The sequence below is a fragment of the Hermetia illucens genome, chromosome 1 (genome assembly GCF_905115235.1).
Source record: "Hermetia illucens chromosome 1, iHerIll2.2.curated.20191125, whole genome shotgun sequence".
NCBI lineage: Eukaryota > Metazoa > Arthropoda > Insecta > Diptera > Stratiomyidae > Hermetia > Hermetia illucens.
Genome location: NC_051849.1, coordinates 161,856,572 through 161,872,573, shown reverse-complemented (window position 1 = coordinate 161,872,573; position 16,002 = coordinate 161,856,572). Strand labels below are relative to the sequence as shown.

The window sequence follows — 16,002 nt, the reverse complement described above, 5'->3', positions numbered from 1 at the left end:
ATTTTCCTTCGGGATACATTTCGAAATTGTTCGTTCGAGAGAACCATTCTCTGGGTTTGAGTTAATTTCAAGTTTTCCCCACCTCGCCTAGGTAGGCAATCGCTAGTAGACCTTAAATATATTGTTTGTCAATTGAAACCTAATTTTCTTTATGGGAAATTCTTGTCTCGACCAAAACCGTTAATGATGTACTAAGTGCTGAAAATTGTAGAAGTTGGATTGACCTATCACTTTAGATAACCCAGAGTAGCCTGCCGCGTGTTACGTGAGAAATCAGAACCGAAAGAGAGTTCGGTTTTTCGCAATAACAAAATTTGAAAATGTGTAACTTGTTTGTCCTTAGATTTTAGTTATTCTGATAGCTACCTTCTCTTTGTCCCTCTCTCCGTCTTTTTTCCATAAGGTTTGTGGCTATGTTTAGCGAAACTAAGATTTGGAAAAAAACCCGTTAATATTCAGCATTGCTAGTTGTGAGTCGAAAACTACCAGTAACACCTAATGAATTTAACTGAACAGAAATTAATTGTCCCTACAACTTTTATGATTCTGAAACGTACATATTAATATTTATAGTACCTAGTAAAGTTTTGAGTCTATACTCAAAGTAAACCAATTTTAGAGGAATTCTGACACATTCCTGAAGTATTACCAAAAGGAAAAGGAAGAACTGGAGCGGAAGGCAACTGTTGTGTCCTCGAGTTCCAGAGGTAATCCGTCCGGATGCAACTCTTGTAACTTGTAATGCTACAACAGCTAATCAGCTAATCAATAAAAATCCTGGACCCAGTCCCGTAATTTCCTAGTATCGATCTCAATCCATTCCTCCATAATGACTAAACGCAGCTCACTGATTAGCATTAGAGTTGCACAAGAAAACGGTACCTTGACAGAGTTCCTCTTATCTACGTATATACGTTATCGTTTTCACTTACGAAGCGTTCTTTTTTTATTATTTCCGAATAGATTAAATTTGCTTAATCCAAGCCTTTGACCATTTATTCTTGAATTCCAAAATTATCGTTGCTCGAAACTCAACTTAGGTGTATGCTTTGTTTTACAATATTTCAGTAATTTAGTGTAAGTTGAATCTTTTTTTGGTAAAATGTTTTCATTCTACTATTTTGAAATCCATAAAACCCAAGACACGACACTTTTGTCTCCGTTTTATTTGCAACATTAAGTCATAGTGCATACTATATTTTTGTGCAATAGTTTATATACAAATACATTATAATTGTGAGAATGGAGAAAAGAAATAATTACTGTTAAGAATTGGATTGTGGTTCGTTTATGTTGTGTGTTAAAATAAAAGCAAATATATATAAGACTGGAAAAAAAGGTTTTCTTTAAGATTTTAAGGTTGCAGATTAAAGGACAAATCAGATAAGCATTCCAGGAAAAAAACGAAGGGCGATCTCCAAATGCAAGCCCATTCCTTCAATATGCTCTTATTGGTACTTATAATAGGTGAGTTATTAGTATTAATATTAATCAGAAATTTTAAAATGTTTTTGCAGAGATTGCCAACATTCATAGTAACTTTTATCAAGTTTTTGGCAAGTTTCCTCTCCCCATTTTGTTACAGCCATGCTTAAAGATGATTCAAACATGAAAGCCTGGAATGATTCAAAATGTCACAAAACCATTGCAATCGCACCAATTGAAGTAAACATTTACCTGTGTTCCATCAGCTATTCTTTCAGCCTTCAAAACAGCATTGGAAGCTCCTTCAAAGCAATTACGATCAGGGCCATGTGGGGTCATCATTGAATGTAACGAAGCACCTCCTGGCAGGAAACCGCTTTCCTTTGCCTCATATCTGCCAAGAATCAATCCCATGAATTCGCTCATACAATTTCCTAAACACCATTGTAAATGAGTTTTTCATAAACGAACTGAACAGCACTGTATCTTACGGTGGTAATAAGGTGGTCGGAACGTATGTTCTTGAACCGACCAACGTGGAGGAAATATAACGAAATCGGCAATTGCTGTTCCGGGACGCGAACTGGGGCACGTCAAAACGGTGAAAATGCTGGGATCACAATGATCGAAGCTTACTGAATTGATAACCATGAACTTAGAAAGGTCGTATCTAAAAGGTGCATAATTTCCGTGCCATGCGACAACATCGAAGGGAGAGTGCTTCTGTTTTGCAATGAAAAGTGCTCCTTGGAATTTTGATATAATTTTATATTCTGAAAAGAAATGAATTGATGGTCACATGATTTAACCGGGTATTCATAAATTTTACCATCAACTTCTTTATCTTCAAACCATGCTGTTGGTGTCTCGAAATCTCGTGGGTTGGCCAATCCATTTGCTCCTATTGGTCCTAAGTCAGGCAACTTGAAATGATTATCGTATACTTCCAGAATGTATCCTCTATATTAAAAAGGTATATTTAGTTGAAATATATATGTTTCGCAAAGTTGTCACTTACAATGACTAATCAACTTACCATGGGAACAACTTCAATTTCTTAAATTTATTTTAGAATGGCAGTGTAATTACCTTGTTGGTCCATTTACATCCACCGAAAATCTTATCCCCTGTTGAATGACACATATTTGGTTGGGTGCAATTTTTAACCTGCCGAACTCGGTTTTAATATCCAGGATACCCTGTTGGGGAACTAGAAAAATTCATGTTCAATAGTATACCTCAATTAGGTTGAATTAACTTACCAATCAGAAAGTCACCATCGCTATTATACATCGCTTTATTTTCCATCGACGAGTTACAAAGATAAACATGGATAGCAATGCCATGTCTGCTACGCGCGTCTCCAGCACCACAGACTGTATGAAGTCCTTGAACAAAATCAATTTTACCAGATGTTGGAATTTCGAAGGGATTCCATCTCATCTAATTCATAAAAAAATATATTTAAATAAAAATATTTTCTCAGTTTCCTAAATCATATATAAAAGTTAAAATATGGAAAGATTTGCATATGAATCACATAAACAGGTCCAACTGCCTATATAGGACCCACTAACGTTGTTTATGTCAAATACTGGTAGTACTGGTAGATTTGTCTATGCTGGTTATGTCCTCTTCTTCTAGAAAGTACGAAGAAAATGGCTCTGATGATGGGATGACTATAGAAGCGATCAGCTCGGGGGCCTTCCCCGGATGTACCGAAGCATTGATTGTAGGGAGCATGGATTTGATGTATATAGTACAATTTGATGAGGGGCTGCTTTGATCAATAGATAGTATAAACTCGTTCGTAACTAAACTACATTCTTGAAAAAGCTGAACTATCTTGGTGCCGTTAAGAACTATGTTAGTTCCATGGTCCTGGCACACAGTTTGGTATGGTACTGTGTGTGGTATTACAAACATCCGTGTATTCGTAGCGTGCAATTACTTCCACATAATACTCTTCAGTTTGAACGAGTGAGTTGGGCATTTGTCCTTTCCAAACGCATGATAAACCTCATTAATGACGCAATTCGGCCTGTTGTTGATATTGTAAAGCGTGTTCTGGGTCACTAGATACTTGCTCTCTGGTAATTGAGAAATTTGAAGATCAGGGATTTCGAAGTATTGTTGAAGGTTGTAGTTCACTCCAAGTATTGTTGTACCAATGTCGAAAGTCGTGAAGATACCGTCACTCAGGTATTCTGGAACAGGCGTTGGTTTAAGCACTTTATAACTTCGAATATCGATAATGGGTAATAAACCTTTCAGTCGGAGTGTAGTTTCATCAAATTGTATCTGGATAGGTTCAGTTATACTATGTAGGATTTGAAGGTGAGCAGGTAGTAAAGTTTGTGCCCGAACAATATCAGCATCACTTAATTTGATGCATTCCCATAATAAAGTTCGAGAGGTAACGGTTGCTAGAATGGCGCCGTACTTGCCAAAAACTTCTTGAACAAAGTTTAATGCTCGTTGATATGAGGCTATAAAGTTAATATTGATTCGGTTATGATCTGTTGCTTGGTACCATACATCCAAGTTGTTAATTTCAGCTTTGTCTGAAACTGGGTAAACCGTTGATTAATGCTTCTCGATGTACGGTTGATGGCTCTGATCGTGTTCGACATCAGGTTCCCTTGGGCGTCGATGGTATGCCGCACTTGTTGCTGGTTCTCGAATAGATGGCCAATATGTTTGTACACTTCATCATTTACTCCGAAAAGTGCAGTTAATAGAGAACCAAAAAGTCCGCTCGTGATCTAATTCTATGGAATCGGAGTGTGTCTATCTTGTGTTTCACTTCTTCTTCGAGTTCTCCAATATGTTGAACGAGATTCCTACAATCCATGCCTAGCGATATTCTGGTACTAGTCATGCATAAGTCTGATATGTTCGTGCTGACGGTGGCCATACTAGACTTGTCTTCCCTAAGGTTGCTCCAAGGTAGATGTACATTAATTTGTAGGGGGCCTCGATGTAGGTTAGCGGAAACTACATATACATACAGTCCATTTTTAAGTTGAGTAATGTGTACGCTGCCGATTACCGCCGGTATACAACAATATAATGCCAGAGTGCAGAGTAGAAGAGACCGGGAGAGGAGACTTGTTGAGGTTTCTCCCTTGCCTCTGGCAATTTAAAGTCTCCTGCCAGGCTTTATTGATGGGTGCAATTCGCACACGTTCAAGTTTCACTGGATGGGTTACGACATTGTTAGCTTATTGGTTCTGTTTCTGCTCCATTTGTTTTTAGAAATTGGTTATCGGTTCTGCTAGCTATTTCGATAGGACATCTTGCCATTCTCCAATGTAATTTCAGGGTGACTACACGATTGATTCCATCGGCTGCGGGATGAACCTCTGCTACTCTAGCTAATGGCCATTTGTTTGATGAAAAGTTATCTTTCTTCACCAGTACCAAATCTCCTTTCTTCAGGTTTTCTCGAGGAATAGTCCACTTTGGTCGCTGCTGTAGGCGGTGGAGATATCCTACGCTCCATCACTGCCAAAAATGGTTTCTCATTCTTTCCACCATTTTGTAGCATTCCTTCATAGACGTTTAGACATCAGAAGTTGCGGGTATTTCAAATAAATATTTCCCCATTAAGAAATTGTGGATAAAATCCGGCTCAACGGTGGCGGTGAGCGGGTCAACTAATCCGTATGGATGAGGATGATCCAGCCCAGAAAATCTATAAGAGTAATATCTATAGTAGAAAACGAAGTCGAGCCAGACAGCTTGTATGGATATCGAATTAGTGGACCTCAACGCAAAACCGAGGGAGACCTAGACCGGTTACCGGTTGTTGCGCCGTTGATGATGATGAAATTGCTAGGCAATATTTGAAGACGCCTGGCCTGCACACATTTGTTAGATAACTGTGTCCTGTGTGTATGGTCTTGATAATTACTTAAACTAAAATGTTTGGACTTCATTTACAAGAATGTGGTAGAAAAAGGAATGGCGGCAAGGAGACGGACATGCTCTAGAAAAGGGCCAGTCGATCAGACGAGACAAACGTAGTCGAATTACCGTTTAGATCATCTTGAAGTATGAATAAATTGTTTTTATATTTACAATTCCGTGTTTTATTCGAATTAAATGTTGATTAACTTATATGTGGATTCAGTTATAATACGTTGTTCGAAACCAAAACTTGCCTAGGATTGGTTGGGTTTGACCGACACCGTGCGATCGATCAGATTAATCCCTTTGAGATCTGTTGTAAATTTAGCAGTTGTCTTCTTGATGTGCGTAACAAACGAGGGTAGCATCGGCTTTGGAAGGGATCACCATCTGAAAGTGGTTCACGTGCTGCATCTGCTACTTCTCGCAGGGTTGGAGAGCTGCGACCTGCAAGTTTAATATCGGTCGTATGTATGATCCAGCTATCGTTCGACAGTGAAAGGACTATCTGATCGGACGGCAGATACTCTGACTAACCCGCCTGAGAATATCGATGAGCACTGGGTCGCCATCAATAATACTCTTTTTTCAGGTACAACTCATCTCGTGAAGATCCAGCCCTTGTGGATGAAATATCTAGTCAGCGAAAAATGCGGATACGGATTGTTCCTCCAAGCAAAGGGAAAATCATTTCGGCCATCAATGCACTCAAACGAAGTACAACCGCTGGGTTCGCCAGTCATCGCACTCTCCCCATCTGCATTAACGGGCAGAGCATCGATGGCGTCGACCATTTTGTATATATAGAAAGATTCGTTTCTGCCTATGATGGCACCGAACGTGCTGTCGCTAAACGCATTAACAGCGCTCGAACCGCCTCTCCCACCTTGTCTAAAATCTGGAAATGCAGTCATCTCAATACTTTGTATGTTACTATATGGGAATGGAACATTGAAAGTGATCCCCTACTTTCACTCAAAAGCTCCAAACCTTTATGAAAAATTGTCTGCCAAGTATCATCCGAGTACGCTGGCACGATAATATTTCAAACCAAGGACTTGGTCGGTGCACATGCATTCCATGCAGAGGAACCTACAAGAGCACTTTGCGCAAAACAGTATTTGCCAGGAAATTTATTGTTATTTTGTTATTTTTGTCTTAGAGATTCTTCTTTATCTTTTGTCGGAAAAAAATCTATTCGGTGCAAAGAATATTACAATACATTTGACATTTGCAAGTTAATGATTGATTGGTTGATTTTTTCTCTATCAAGTATTTTTATTGTAGCGTCATTATCATTATCATCATCATTGTCTTCCAGAATTCGTTGAGAACAATTGGCCTTTCTAATTTCCAATAAATTGCAAATTTTTCCTATTTTATTTTCGTTGTTTCCAGCCATACGTTGGAAAAAAAAGCAAAGGTAAATAGTTGTGGTAATCCCACAGAAATTTCTCGAAATATTTGAAAAAAATTGTAATTATGGTAGGCATAGTATCTTGAGTATGGACTAAAATCTTTTTACTTTCATAAAAGTTACACAACTTTCTTTAAACTGCGGTTCTGGTAATGCATTTTGAAGCTCCTCTGAATGATTCCCATGAGCCTTGGTTGATATCCCCTGCCATCCTATTTACTGTATAATTGATAACCCGATCTTGTTGTTTTCGACGAATAAGTTATACACGTCGAAAGAATTCAATTGATTACTTCTTCCTTTTTTTGAAGACTTCAACTTGCTTAACCCAGCAATGTCAGCTCTAATCGGCAAAGTTACCCTTTTTTTGCTTTTTAGGTAGATAGACCGTGACTGCTGCCGCCTGGCCAATTCGTCAGCCCGCTCATTGCTCTCTATGTTCCCATGCCCGAGAACCCAGAGGAGGGTGACCTTGAGCGTGCCGCCCAAACTGCTCAGGACTTCGCTGCCCAGCATCCGGACTCACGTAGTCTAACGGCACTGCACGCTACACCGTATTTAATGTGGAGGTCTAAGGGTTGTTGATTTCTATCAAAACATTCATCTCCTTTTAGTTTTCTGATTGCTGTACTTTCTCCACATATAATTTTTTCATAGCTCCCCGACGAATTTTCGACTTATTAAAGGCTGATTTGTATAGAGTGCAATCCAGGTAGTTTGTACATCGATAATTCGTATTTTCGGCTAATTCGTAGAAATTTGCGGGCCCCAGAGTTAATTTTCTTTATTTTGCGCTCCCAATAATTGGTAATCCCGATATTTCAGACCAAATTGTCAATCCCTTGATGATACGAATTATCCGGATTCTACTGATAAGAAATTCACGGGAACGCGAATGACAGACGGCTTAGAGGAATTTCGGCTTAGAAAGGTTCGAGTGTATAAAATTTCACGATTGTACATGCAAAAACACTTACCTCATAGCTTTAATTACTCACCTGATTTGGATTTGGATGTTGTTCATCCCAATTACGGGTTAGATGCACAGCTTCTTCATATCGTTTGAACGGTTCATGTATTACACTTGGACGGATTCTATAGAGCCACGATTTCGTGTTTTCAGTACGAGGGGCTGTAAAAGCTGATCCGGACAGTTGCTCTGCATAAAGACCATAAGCGCATTTCTGTGGGGAATTCTGCCCTTCAGGAAGCGAGTTTGGACATCGTGGATCCTCTGATGAGAAGTATGACCCAAACCCTGTTTGATACTATAAATTTAAATTAGTACACGTGGAATGTTAGTTCACCATTTGTGATACAGCTATAGCTTTCACAAGCCTAATAAAGTCGTTTTACAGATTTAGAACTTCATAATTTTGGCTGATCTGGACTGCAACTTATCGACCTAAAAGTTCGTTGATTAAAACACTTTTTATCATGGACAGGGCAGAACGTTTCATTACAGGGTCGAAAACTTTGCTGTAACTGGTGCACAGATTTCGCTAGATTATAACAAGACTCATTATTTATTTTGTATGTAAACAGAACAAGAAAATATCGAAAACTTTTTAATATGCCCGCAGCCCTCCAAAAACTTTCAAGGAATCTCCTATTGCTAGAAGCATTGGAAATCTATTTGCCAGGTTAAAATACTTATTACCTAGGAGACATTAGATCAGCACATTTGTATCTCGCTTTAGCGAGGCTGATAAAACACACCTTCTGGATGCAGCGAAAAGCATATGTATCATCAAAGAAGGGGGCAGGCAACCTTAAATCACGATGAAGGAAACTGTGCAATGACCTTGGTAAAAAAGGTATGCAATATGTAATAAAAAATAGGAGAAAAAGTGGGAAGGATGGGAGCAATTAATAGAGTTAAAAATTACCGTATAAATAGGGGTAGTTTAAGACATTAATTAATTAAGGTACTAGCACTGACGAAGGAGGGACGTGGTCTCCGAAACAATTGTATGCGGAAGGAAAATAAAAATATTTCCAGAATAAGGAACAATACCTAGTTCTTTTCTTAATTCATTTGCGTGTTGCGTTCGCTACTTCTTACAGGGTTAGCAGTCTTCAACTCTCAAAGTTCAACACCAACCATTTGCATGATTCAACTGTTATTCGATATCGTCTTTATCTCCGATAAGGATTAAGTTATAACGTCTTAAAAAAAGTCACAAAAGATTTGGTTGACTAATAAACTTGGCCATGCTATTTGCAGGAGGGGGTTTGAAGCAACGTACTCTGTACTGCCCTCAGTACAACAAAAATAAAATTCTGAGATCAGGTAAAAAGATAAATAAAGTATAGTTGGAAGTTAGTACACTATGCTAAATTCTACATGATTTCTTATGGTGACAGGTCTCGCGACAGGCCAAACAAGGAGATGCATTCAATGTCATTCAAAACAAAATGATCGTTCTGAGTCATAAGCCTTAGAAAAATGCTAGGACGTTCACCTCAGTCGACGCGGCACGACACGACGGGCCCCGGTCCAGTGGAGAAATGGGCAATTAAAAAAGTCGATTTGAGGGCCGATTGATGAAGCTCACCATTATATCAGCTGATCGCACTATTCATTTCTTCACCGCGTTCGCACCACACACCGATCTGTTGCTGAGAAAGATGCCTTCTGGCAACTTCTCAATACAAACAACTACTGATAAAACGTTGACGAAGAATATCAAATGGGAAGAAAGAAAGCAATCGCTAATACCCGAGTAGTCCATTACAAAGATCTTTACGATAAACTGAACACTGGGGATAGCGGGGCAGATCTGTATTGACTTGTCAAAAGCCAACACGAACGCTCACAGGATATCGAACATATCTGTTGGGTTAATGACAAGAACGGTACTTTGCTTACCGACTGACGAGCCGCGACGGATAAATGGCGAGAATATTCAAAGCAGATGAAATTGTTCATTCTCCGCTTTTACAAGCACTGTCAATATTTTCAGCAATTCCACTTGTCGGCGCAACTAAACTCAAAGAAGTAATAAAACGAATGAAATCGGGAAAAGCAACAGGACTTGACGATTTCGCATTTGATCACTGGAAAACGAAAACCTAAGATCCAACACCGTGGCTCACTGAGCTCTTCAATCCAGTAATTGAGGCGCCATCTGACTGCCAAGAAAGCACCACAATTCCAATATGGAAAAAGGAAGGTAGTCCAGTAGAATGTTTTAATTACCGCCCGCAGTCCGCAGTCCGCAGTCGCGATATCGTTGAAATAAGAGTGTACCAAGTCAGGTTTGTCAAGAACTGCGAAACTACTGACACAATACACGCAGCTCGGTTACTAATGTAGAAACACCGCGAGAAGCATCGCCTTCTTTACATTGCATTTCTGGATCTGAAGAAGGCGTTTAACCGTGTGACACACATACTCATCTAGTATCCTCTGTGGCACCGCCTAAAACCAGAAACATTCGTGCGCCGGGCCAAATTGCACTACCACTATCCGAAAAGTAAAGCTCGAAGTGTGGCGGGTGCATCAAAACCACTTCGTATCTCTGTCGGTGTTCATCAAGAAAGCGCCCTCTCACTACTTCTCTTTGTTCTTGTTATGGACACTCACAGACCGGACATCCAACATCCAATGCCCCAAACACTTCAGCAACTTGATCACCTCACGCAGCAAAGTTTCAAATTAATTCTAAATGAAACAGACTCTTGACAACCGATTACCATGAAACAGGAATCTCGGACGAATGCTATTAGTCAATGATGAATTGCGTTATTTTTGTTCTTTGTGATCGACGTATCAACGAAGGTCTCGAATCCAAAATTTACTGCAGTGTCGTCCACCCTGTCACCCTCTATGGTTATGAGTGTTGGCCGACTATAAGAGGCAATGAGCAGTGCTTCGCGGTAATGGAGACGAAGATGTGGCGTTAGACTAGTGGCGTAACACACCATGATCAGATTCGAAATGAGGATGTCCACGATCGATATGAGGTTACACCGATCATGGAATGGTCGTGTAATTCACACTAACGAAAATTCACTGGGATTGGTCTGGAGGATCATTGCAGTTATACAAATGCACGCAGTCTACCCATAGAACATAAAGCTGCATCTTGCAATTCCCTCTGGTTTGACTGCGGCGCATTTTAGCGCTCCACATATTTAATCGGCAATCTCCAAATTAATTGAAAGATTTCTGTAATGACAATTTGGAAAGTAATCTAGGGATACAAATCCTGGATAACTGGCGCTAGGAGCAATGTGACGATTATTAAAACCCTTAAATCCTTCGAACAGCATGGATTTTTTTACACTCCTTGGCAAAAGGCCTAGCCTTTTATCCCTACAATTTCTGTATGGTCTGTTTTGGTCAACACTCGTTTGTATGCTTTGTAAGGGTCCCTTCTATATTACCAAGATGTCCATTTAGTCCGGAATAAAGGCTACTATTCCGGGCCCCCAAGAAAACTTCGGGCTAGGGAGGAATGACCCCCTTCCCAAACCCCTCTCGAGGAATACTGCTGAGACATGGTCATTGTAACATCTTGACTTTGTTTATAAATTTCGAAAGCAAAGAAAAGAGAAGCGATTTAATAGGACGATTCCACACTATTGTTTTCAGACACACTAAAAAAAGCAGTTTGACGGTTTGGTCGCGAATTTACACCGAAAAATAGAATTTACTGATGATAGAACTTTTTGGCCCATGTCCATTATATTATATTTTAGGTAGAGTAGTCTATTTACATGGAAGGCTTAGTAGTGTCTCTGGTGTGATCGAGTCCTCGAGCAAAATTCTGTTACTTATACTAACAGCGAAGCACAAATAGGAAAGCTAATATTCTTCTGAACCCTATAGGCTAGGCTTCTCCAAAGGATGTACAGTTCCCAGTCATTTAAGTCCAGCCTATATTTTTAAATAGCACTTGAAATGAGTTTAGTTTTTTGCTATGTGAATATGACGCACTTTTAATATTTCCACTTTTGTGGAAATAATGAAAACAATTCTAAGTAACGAAGAAATATTATTTGGAAGATATGCTCGCCCCAAGGCAAAATCCTACAGGATCTTCCAGAAACATTAAATCCATTCAGCGGTCCTATCAAGTGAGGTAAAAATGTAATTTCGAAACTGCAGATAGTCCCGGTGGGTAGGTACGTGTCGATTAGCATGATATGATGATTTCGAAGTAGTCTTGGTCAACTTGTTTTTCCAGATAATAGCGCAGTTGGTAGGTTCTATAATTAGAACTATATTTGTTATCTAGATTCATCAAAATAAGTTTGCACGTAGCCGGAATAACTCCTCGAAATTTCAGAGTCCAGAGCTAAACACTAAGAGCTGTTCCGCGAAACACATCACATTATAGCACAAAACATAACACACGCATTTTATACGTTTATCAAAGTTAAATTATAAATAATAAAACCAATAAACGATACCTTATAGTCACTCATTTCACTATACAAGTCGCAATGCTTACACAGCACTTTTGTTAAATATATTCACGCACGCGAAGGATACAGTCGAATCAGAACTGAGCCAAGTTTAAAATCTGTCGTTGGCTTTTATAATCTCGCGTAAACAAGATTATTTTTATTTAAATTTGCATCTAGTTACCAAGTCTCGCACTGATTAAAATAAAATCTTCGGTCTGAATTTTCATAGGTTGCGAAAAGGGGCTGGTCAAACCTGTTCTTCATACCATTCCAGCCCCAACTTAATTTATGTAATTTTAAAGAAGCGTAGATACAAATATATAATCGGTTATTTGATGGTGGGAAAGATAAAATCAGTATTCTGGAGAATGTGATACACACTTTGATATCAAATGCACATTAAGAAGTGATAGGCTAATTTCATTTCTAATGATAAGAACAACTCTAGCTTATGAGCAGGCAGGTTTATAGCTGAATGGGTTATTTTACACAACAATTTTGTAGTCTGTTTAATGTACCAAAGTATTATTTGTTTTGCTCTACTTTAAAATCATCCATCATAAGATATTATTATCAAAAAATGCAGATAGAGTAGGCAAAAGTAAGACCCATCCCCTGTTTCAAATTTAACTTGCGATTTTACAGCTTTGAAAAGACTTAACGAAGTTTTCCTATGTGAGGGTTGCAAGAAATCGATTTTTTACGTTTATATGTGTATGCTATATATATTTTGAAAAGGCGGTCAAAGAGTAGTATAGGTCCCAGGGAGAAATATGGATTGGTACCAGTGATGGAGTATAAAGCCTGGAAAACGGCTGATCAACCATCACTAACAGCTCTACTACCAAACCCTACCTCCACCTCCACGTGGTGATCGGTGGGAATTCTTTCTGAATGAAGAACCGAAGATGGGGAAGGATGAAGGCGAGTCTCCTGCATCTGAAGACGGTACAAATTGTGCCAACTGGTCCTCTAATTTGAAGGTTTGGTAAAACTGACAATCTTACACGGAAAACCGAAATTCCGAACCCACGAAAGAGCCTCGGTCTGGACAGATTTCACAACGAAAATGGGCTAACGTAAGCTTTCTGTATAGATCGAATGCTGCATAGCAGCAAGCCGATATCGTGTCACAATATAAGGCTAATGATACAAGAGATGCGCAGGACAGGGACCGGTTCCCTGGAGAAGAGCCGATACACCAGATATTATAGAGGCCATTCAATAAACTACGTGCTCGGAGTAGGTTTCCTAGTCAGCCAACAAATTAAACCTGCTATTATCGGCTTTGAAAACATAAGCGAAAGGCTGTGCACTTTGCGTTTGCACAATTTGCAAATTTTGAAATATACGCCTCATTAGCATTCATGCCCCTACAGAGGAAACGGCAGAATCGGAAAAGAATAGCTTCTACGAGCCAGTAAAACAAACCCTCGAAGCCTGCCCAAGAGACAGGACCTATATTTTAGGCGATACGGCGGCTGCCAAAACTTAAACAAAACCACCAATTAGAACGGACTGCGAATTATTCAATTAGCGGAGTCACACGAAGTGGTTGTTGAGGTACTTGGTTTGCGCGGAAAGCCGCCTACAAACATACGTGGACCTCTCCAGACGGGACCACTTTCAATCTAATTGACCATGTGTTGAATCAACGCCTTGATGGGGCCCAATATAGACTCAAATTACTATCCTTTTGGCATAGTACTCCGGTTTTGAATCATAACACCGCCTACAATCCCCTCTGGTAATCAGGTAAGAGTGAATACTGAAGCCATCCACAACAAAGCCCTCCGTAACACTTGCAAGAGGAAAATAGATGCCACAATAACCGAAGCTAACAAATGTCCTGGAGATGAAGCATCAGCAAATGATCTTCACAATCACTTGAAGAACGTTATCATTGATACTGCCACAAACATACTTGGCCCTAGTTGCGAAAACAGTCGGAACGACGGATTCGACGATGAATGTAATTTGGCAACGAAAGAGAAAAATACTGCATACTGGGCACACGCACAGGTCTATCACGAACTCCGTCGAGTGGAGAAGCGACTTCACAAATAAAAAATTAAGCTTGGGAGAACCAACAAGTCTGTGAACTCGAGAAGTACAGACTGCAACCGCACCAGGCGCAAGTTTTATCAACAAGTCAGCAGGATGAAGCTTTCTACACCTCGATGCTTATCCTGCCGAAACATAGACGGAAACCTGATTTCCAACCGTATGGGTATATTGAAGCGATGGATTCAATATTTTGATGAACTGCTCAACAACCAAAATATCGGCATGTTAGAGGTCCCGTCAACTGAAGACGACGACAAATGCTGTCATCACCAGGTATAGAAGAAACTGTCCGTGCAATTGATCAGCTTAAAAAGAATAAGTCGCCAGGAGCCGATGGTATTACAGCCGAATTGGTTAAAAATGGAAGCGACCAATTACATCAAGCTGTTCATCAATTGATGCTCAAGGTGTAGGACAGCGAATCAATGCCTGACAACTGACAACGAAGCATTATCTGTCCCATACATAAAAAGGGGGATATCACGCAGTGCAGCAATTATACAAGTTGCTGAATACTATTTATAAGATATTCCCCTCTATCTTGCTAGGTCGGGTAGTCCCATACGTTCAGACCATCATTGACCCATGCCAAAGAGGCTTCACTCCAGGCAAACCAACAGCAGATCAGATTTTCTTTCTGCGGGAAGCGATGGAAAAACTGTAGGAATATGGACATCAGTTGCACTATATTTCATCGACTTTAAAACCACCCATGACAACATAGCCAGGGTAAAACTGTACATGATCATGAGATAATTCGACATCTTGACTAAATTGATAAGACTGACTAGACTGACCCTGACCAATGTGCGAGGATAGATAAAGGCAAGAACAAAGGCACGCCCCAGGGTGGCGCCATCTCTCCGGTGCTCTGCTTAATAGTGGCGAATGAAATTTTACCAATATTGGACAGCAGCGGGGTGATGGTGGTGGCGTATGCCGACGACTTGTTGATATTAAAGGGATGTTTCCCTTCATTATGAGTGACATTTTTGGAAGGAGCGTTGGGAATTCCACCTACCGCGGCTGAATGAACAAATATTGATTCTTTCCTCCCATGTATAGTATCTGGGTGTAATTCTAGATCCAAGACTAAATTGGAGATTGAATCGTGTGTGCAGGTGCCACCGGGGCTCTGCAGTCCTGCCCGGCAGATACTTTCAATGTACTCCTACACCTCCTCAGCCTAGACCTCCACATTAAATACGTTGTAGCGTGTAGTGCCGCCAGACTACGTGAGTCCGGATGATGGACTGCGAAGTCCTAAGGCCATAGTAACATCTTAGACGAAGTACCTTGGGAAATCTGGGCATCCCCTATGCTACATGCAAGCTGAACTTCACGAGAAATTTTGCTGTGGACTTTCCAACCAGGACAGAGTGGAAGACCGGCGGCATGTTATAAGGCACACAGGATTCTTCACGTCGGATCAAAGATGGTCTATAGAGTCGGCGCGGAGGTTTTCGCGAATACACACAGTGTATCCGAGTCGTTTGGTCTACCAGATTTCACCATTGTGTCCCAAGCGAAATTATTGGTGATACTGGAAGCTTGTCGATGGCTAGGACATGATCCGAGCCCCAACCGTAACATAGCTATTCTCACCGGCAGCCAAGCGGTCATTAAGGTCTTGTACTCAGCGACGGCATCTTCCAGGCTAGTGGGACAGTGCAGAAACGCGTCGAAGCATTTTGGGCGGCATGCTCAAGGTCACCCTACTCTGAATTCCCGGTCGTAGGAACATAGAGGGGAATGAGCGAGCT

General features: G+C 40.3%; 1 protein-coding gene across 2 annotated transcripts; it reads right to left on the bottom strand.

Moving 5' to 3' along the window:
* Positions 1-1,146: 1,146 nt before the first annotated feature.
* On the bottom strand, positions 1,147-12,324 carry LOC119651331 (homogentisate 1,2-dioxygenase). 2 transcript variants are annotated; one of them, XM_038054876.1, is made up of 8 exons: positions 12,176-12,324; positions 7,753-8,022; positions 2,688-2,868; positions 2,515-2,635; positions 2,255-2,385; positions 1,917-2,198; positions 1,678-1,859; positions 1,147-1,616 (listed from the first exon to the last, which is right to left on the bottom strand). In XM_038054876.1, exons 1-8 carry the CDS (start codon positions 12,188-12,190, stop codon positions 1,488-1,490), a joined length of 1,311 nt encoding a protein of 436 aa, XP_037910804.1. In that variant the 5' UTR covers positions 12,191-12,324; the 3' UTR covers positions 1,147-1,487. The 2 variants fall into 2 exon arrangements, with proteins under 2 accessions (XP_037910804.1, XP_037910814.1); XM_038054886.1 differs by lacking the exon at positions 7,753-8,022 and having other exon boundaries at positions 1,476-1,616; positions 12,176-12,274.
* Positions 12,325-16,002: the final 3,678 nt, after the last annotated feature.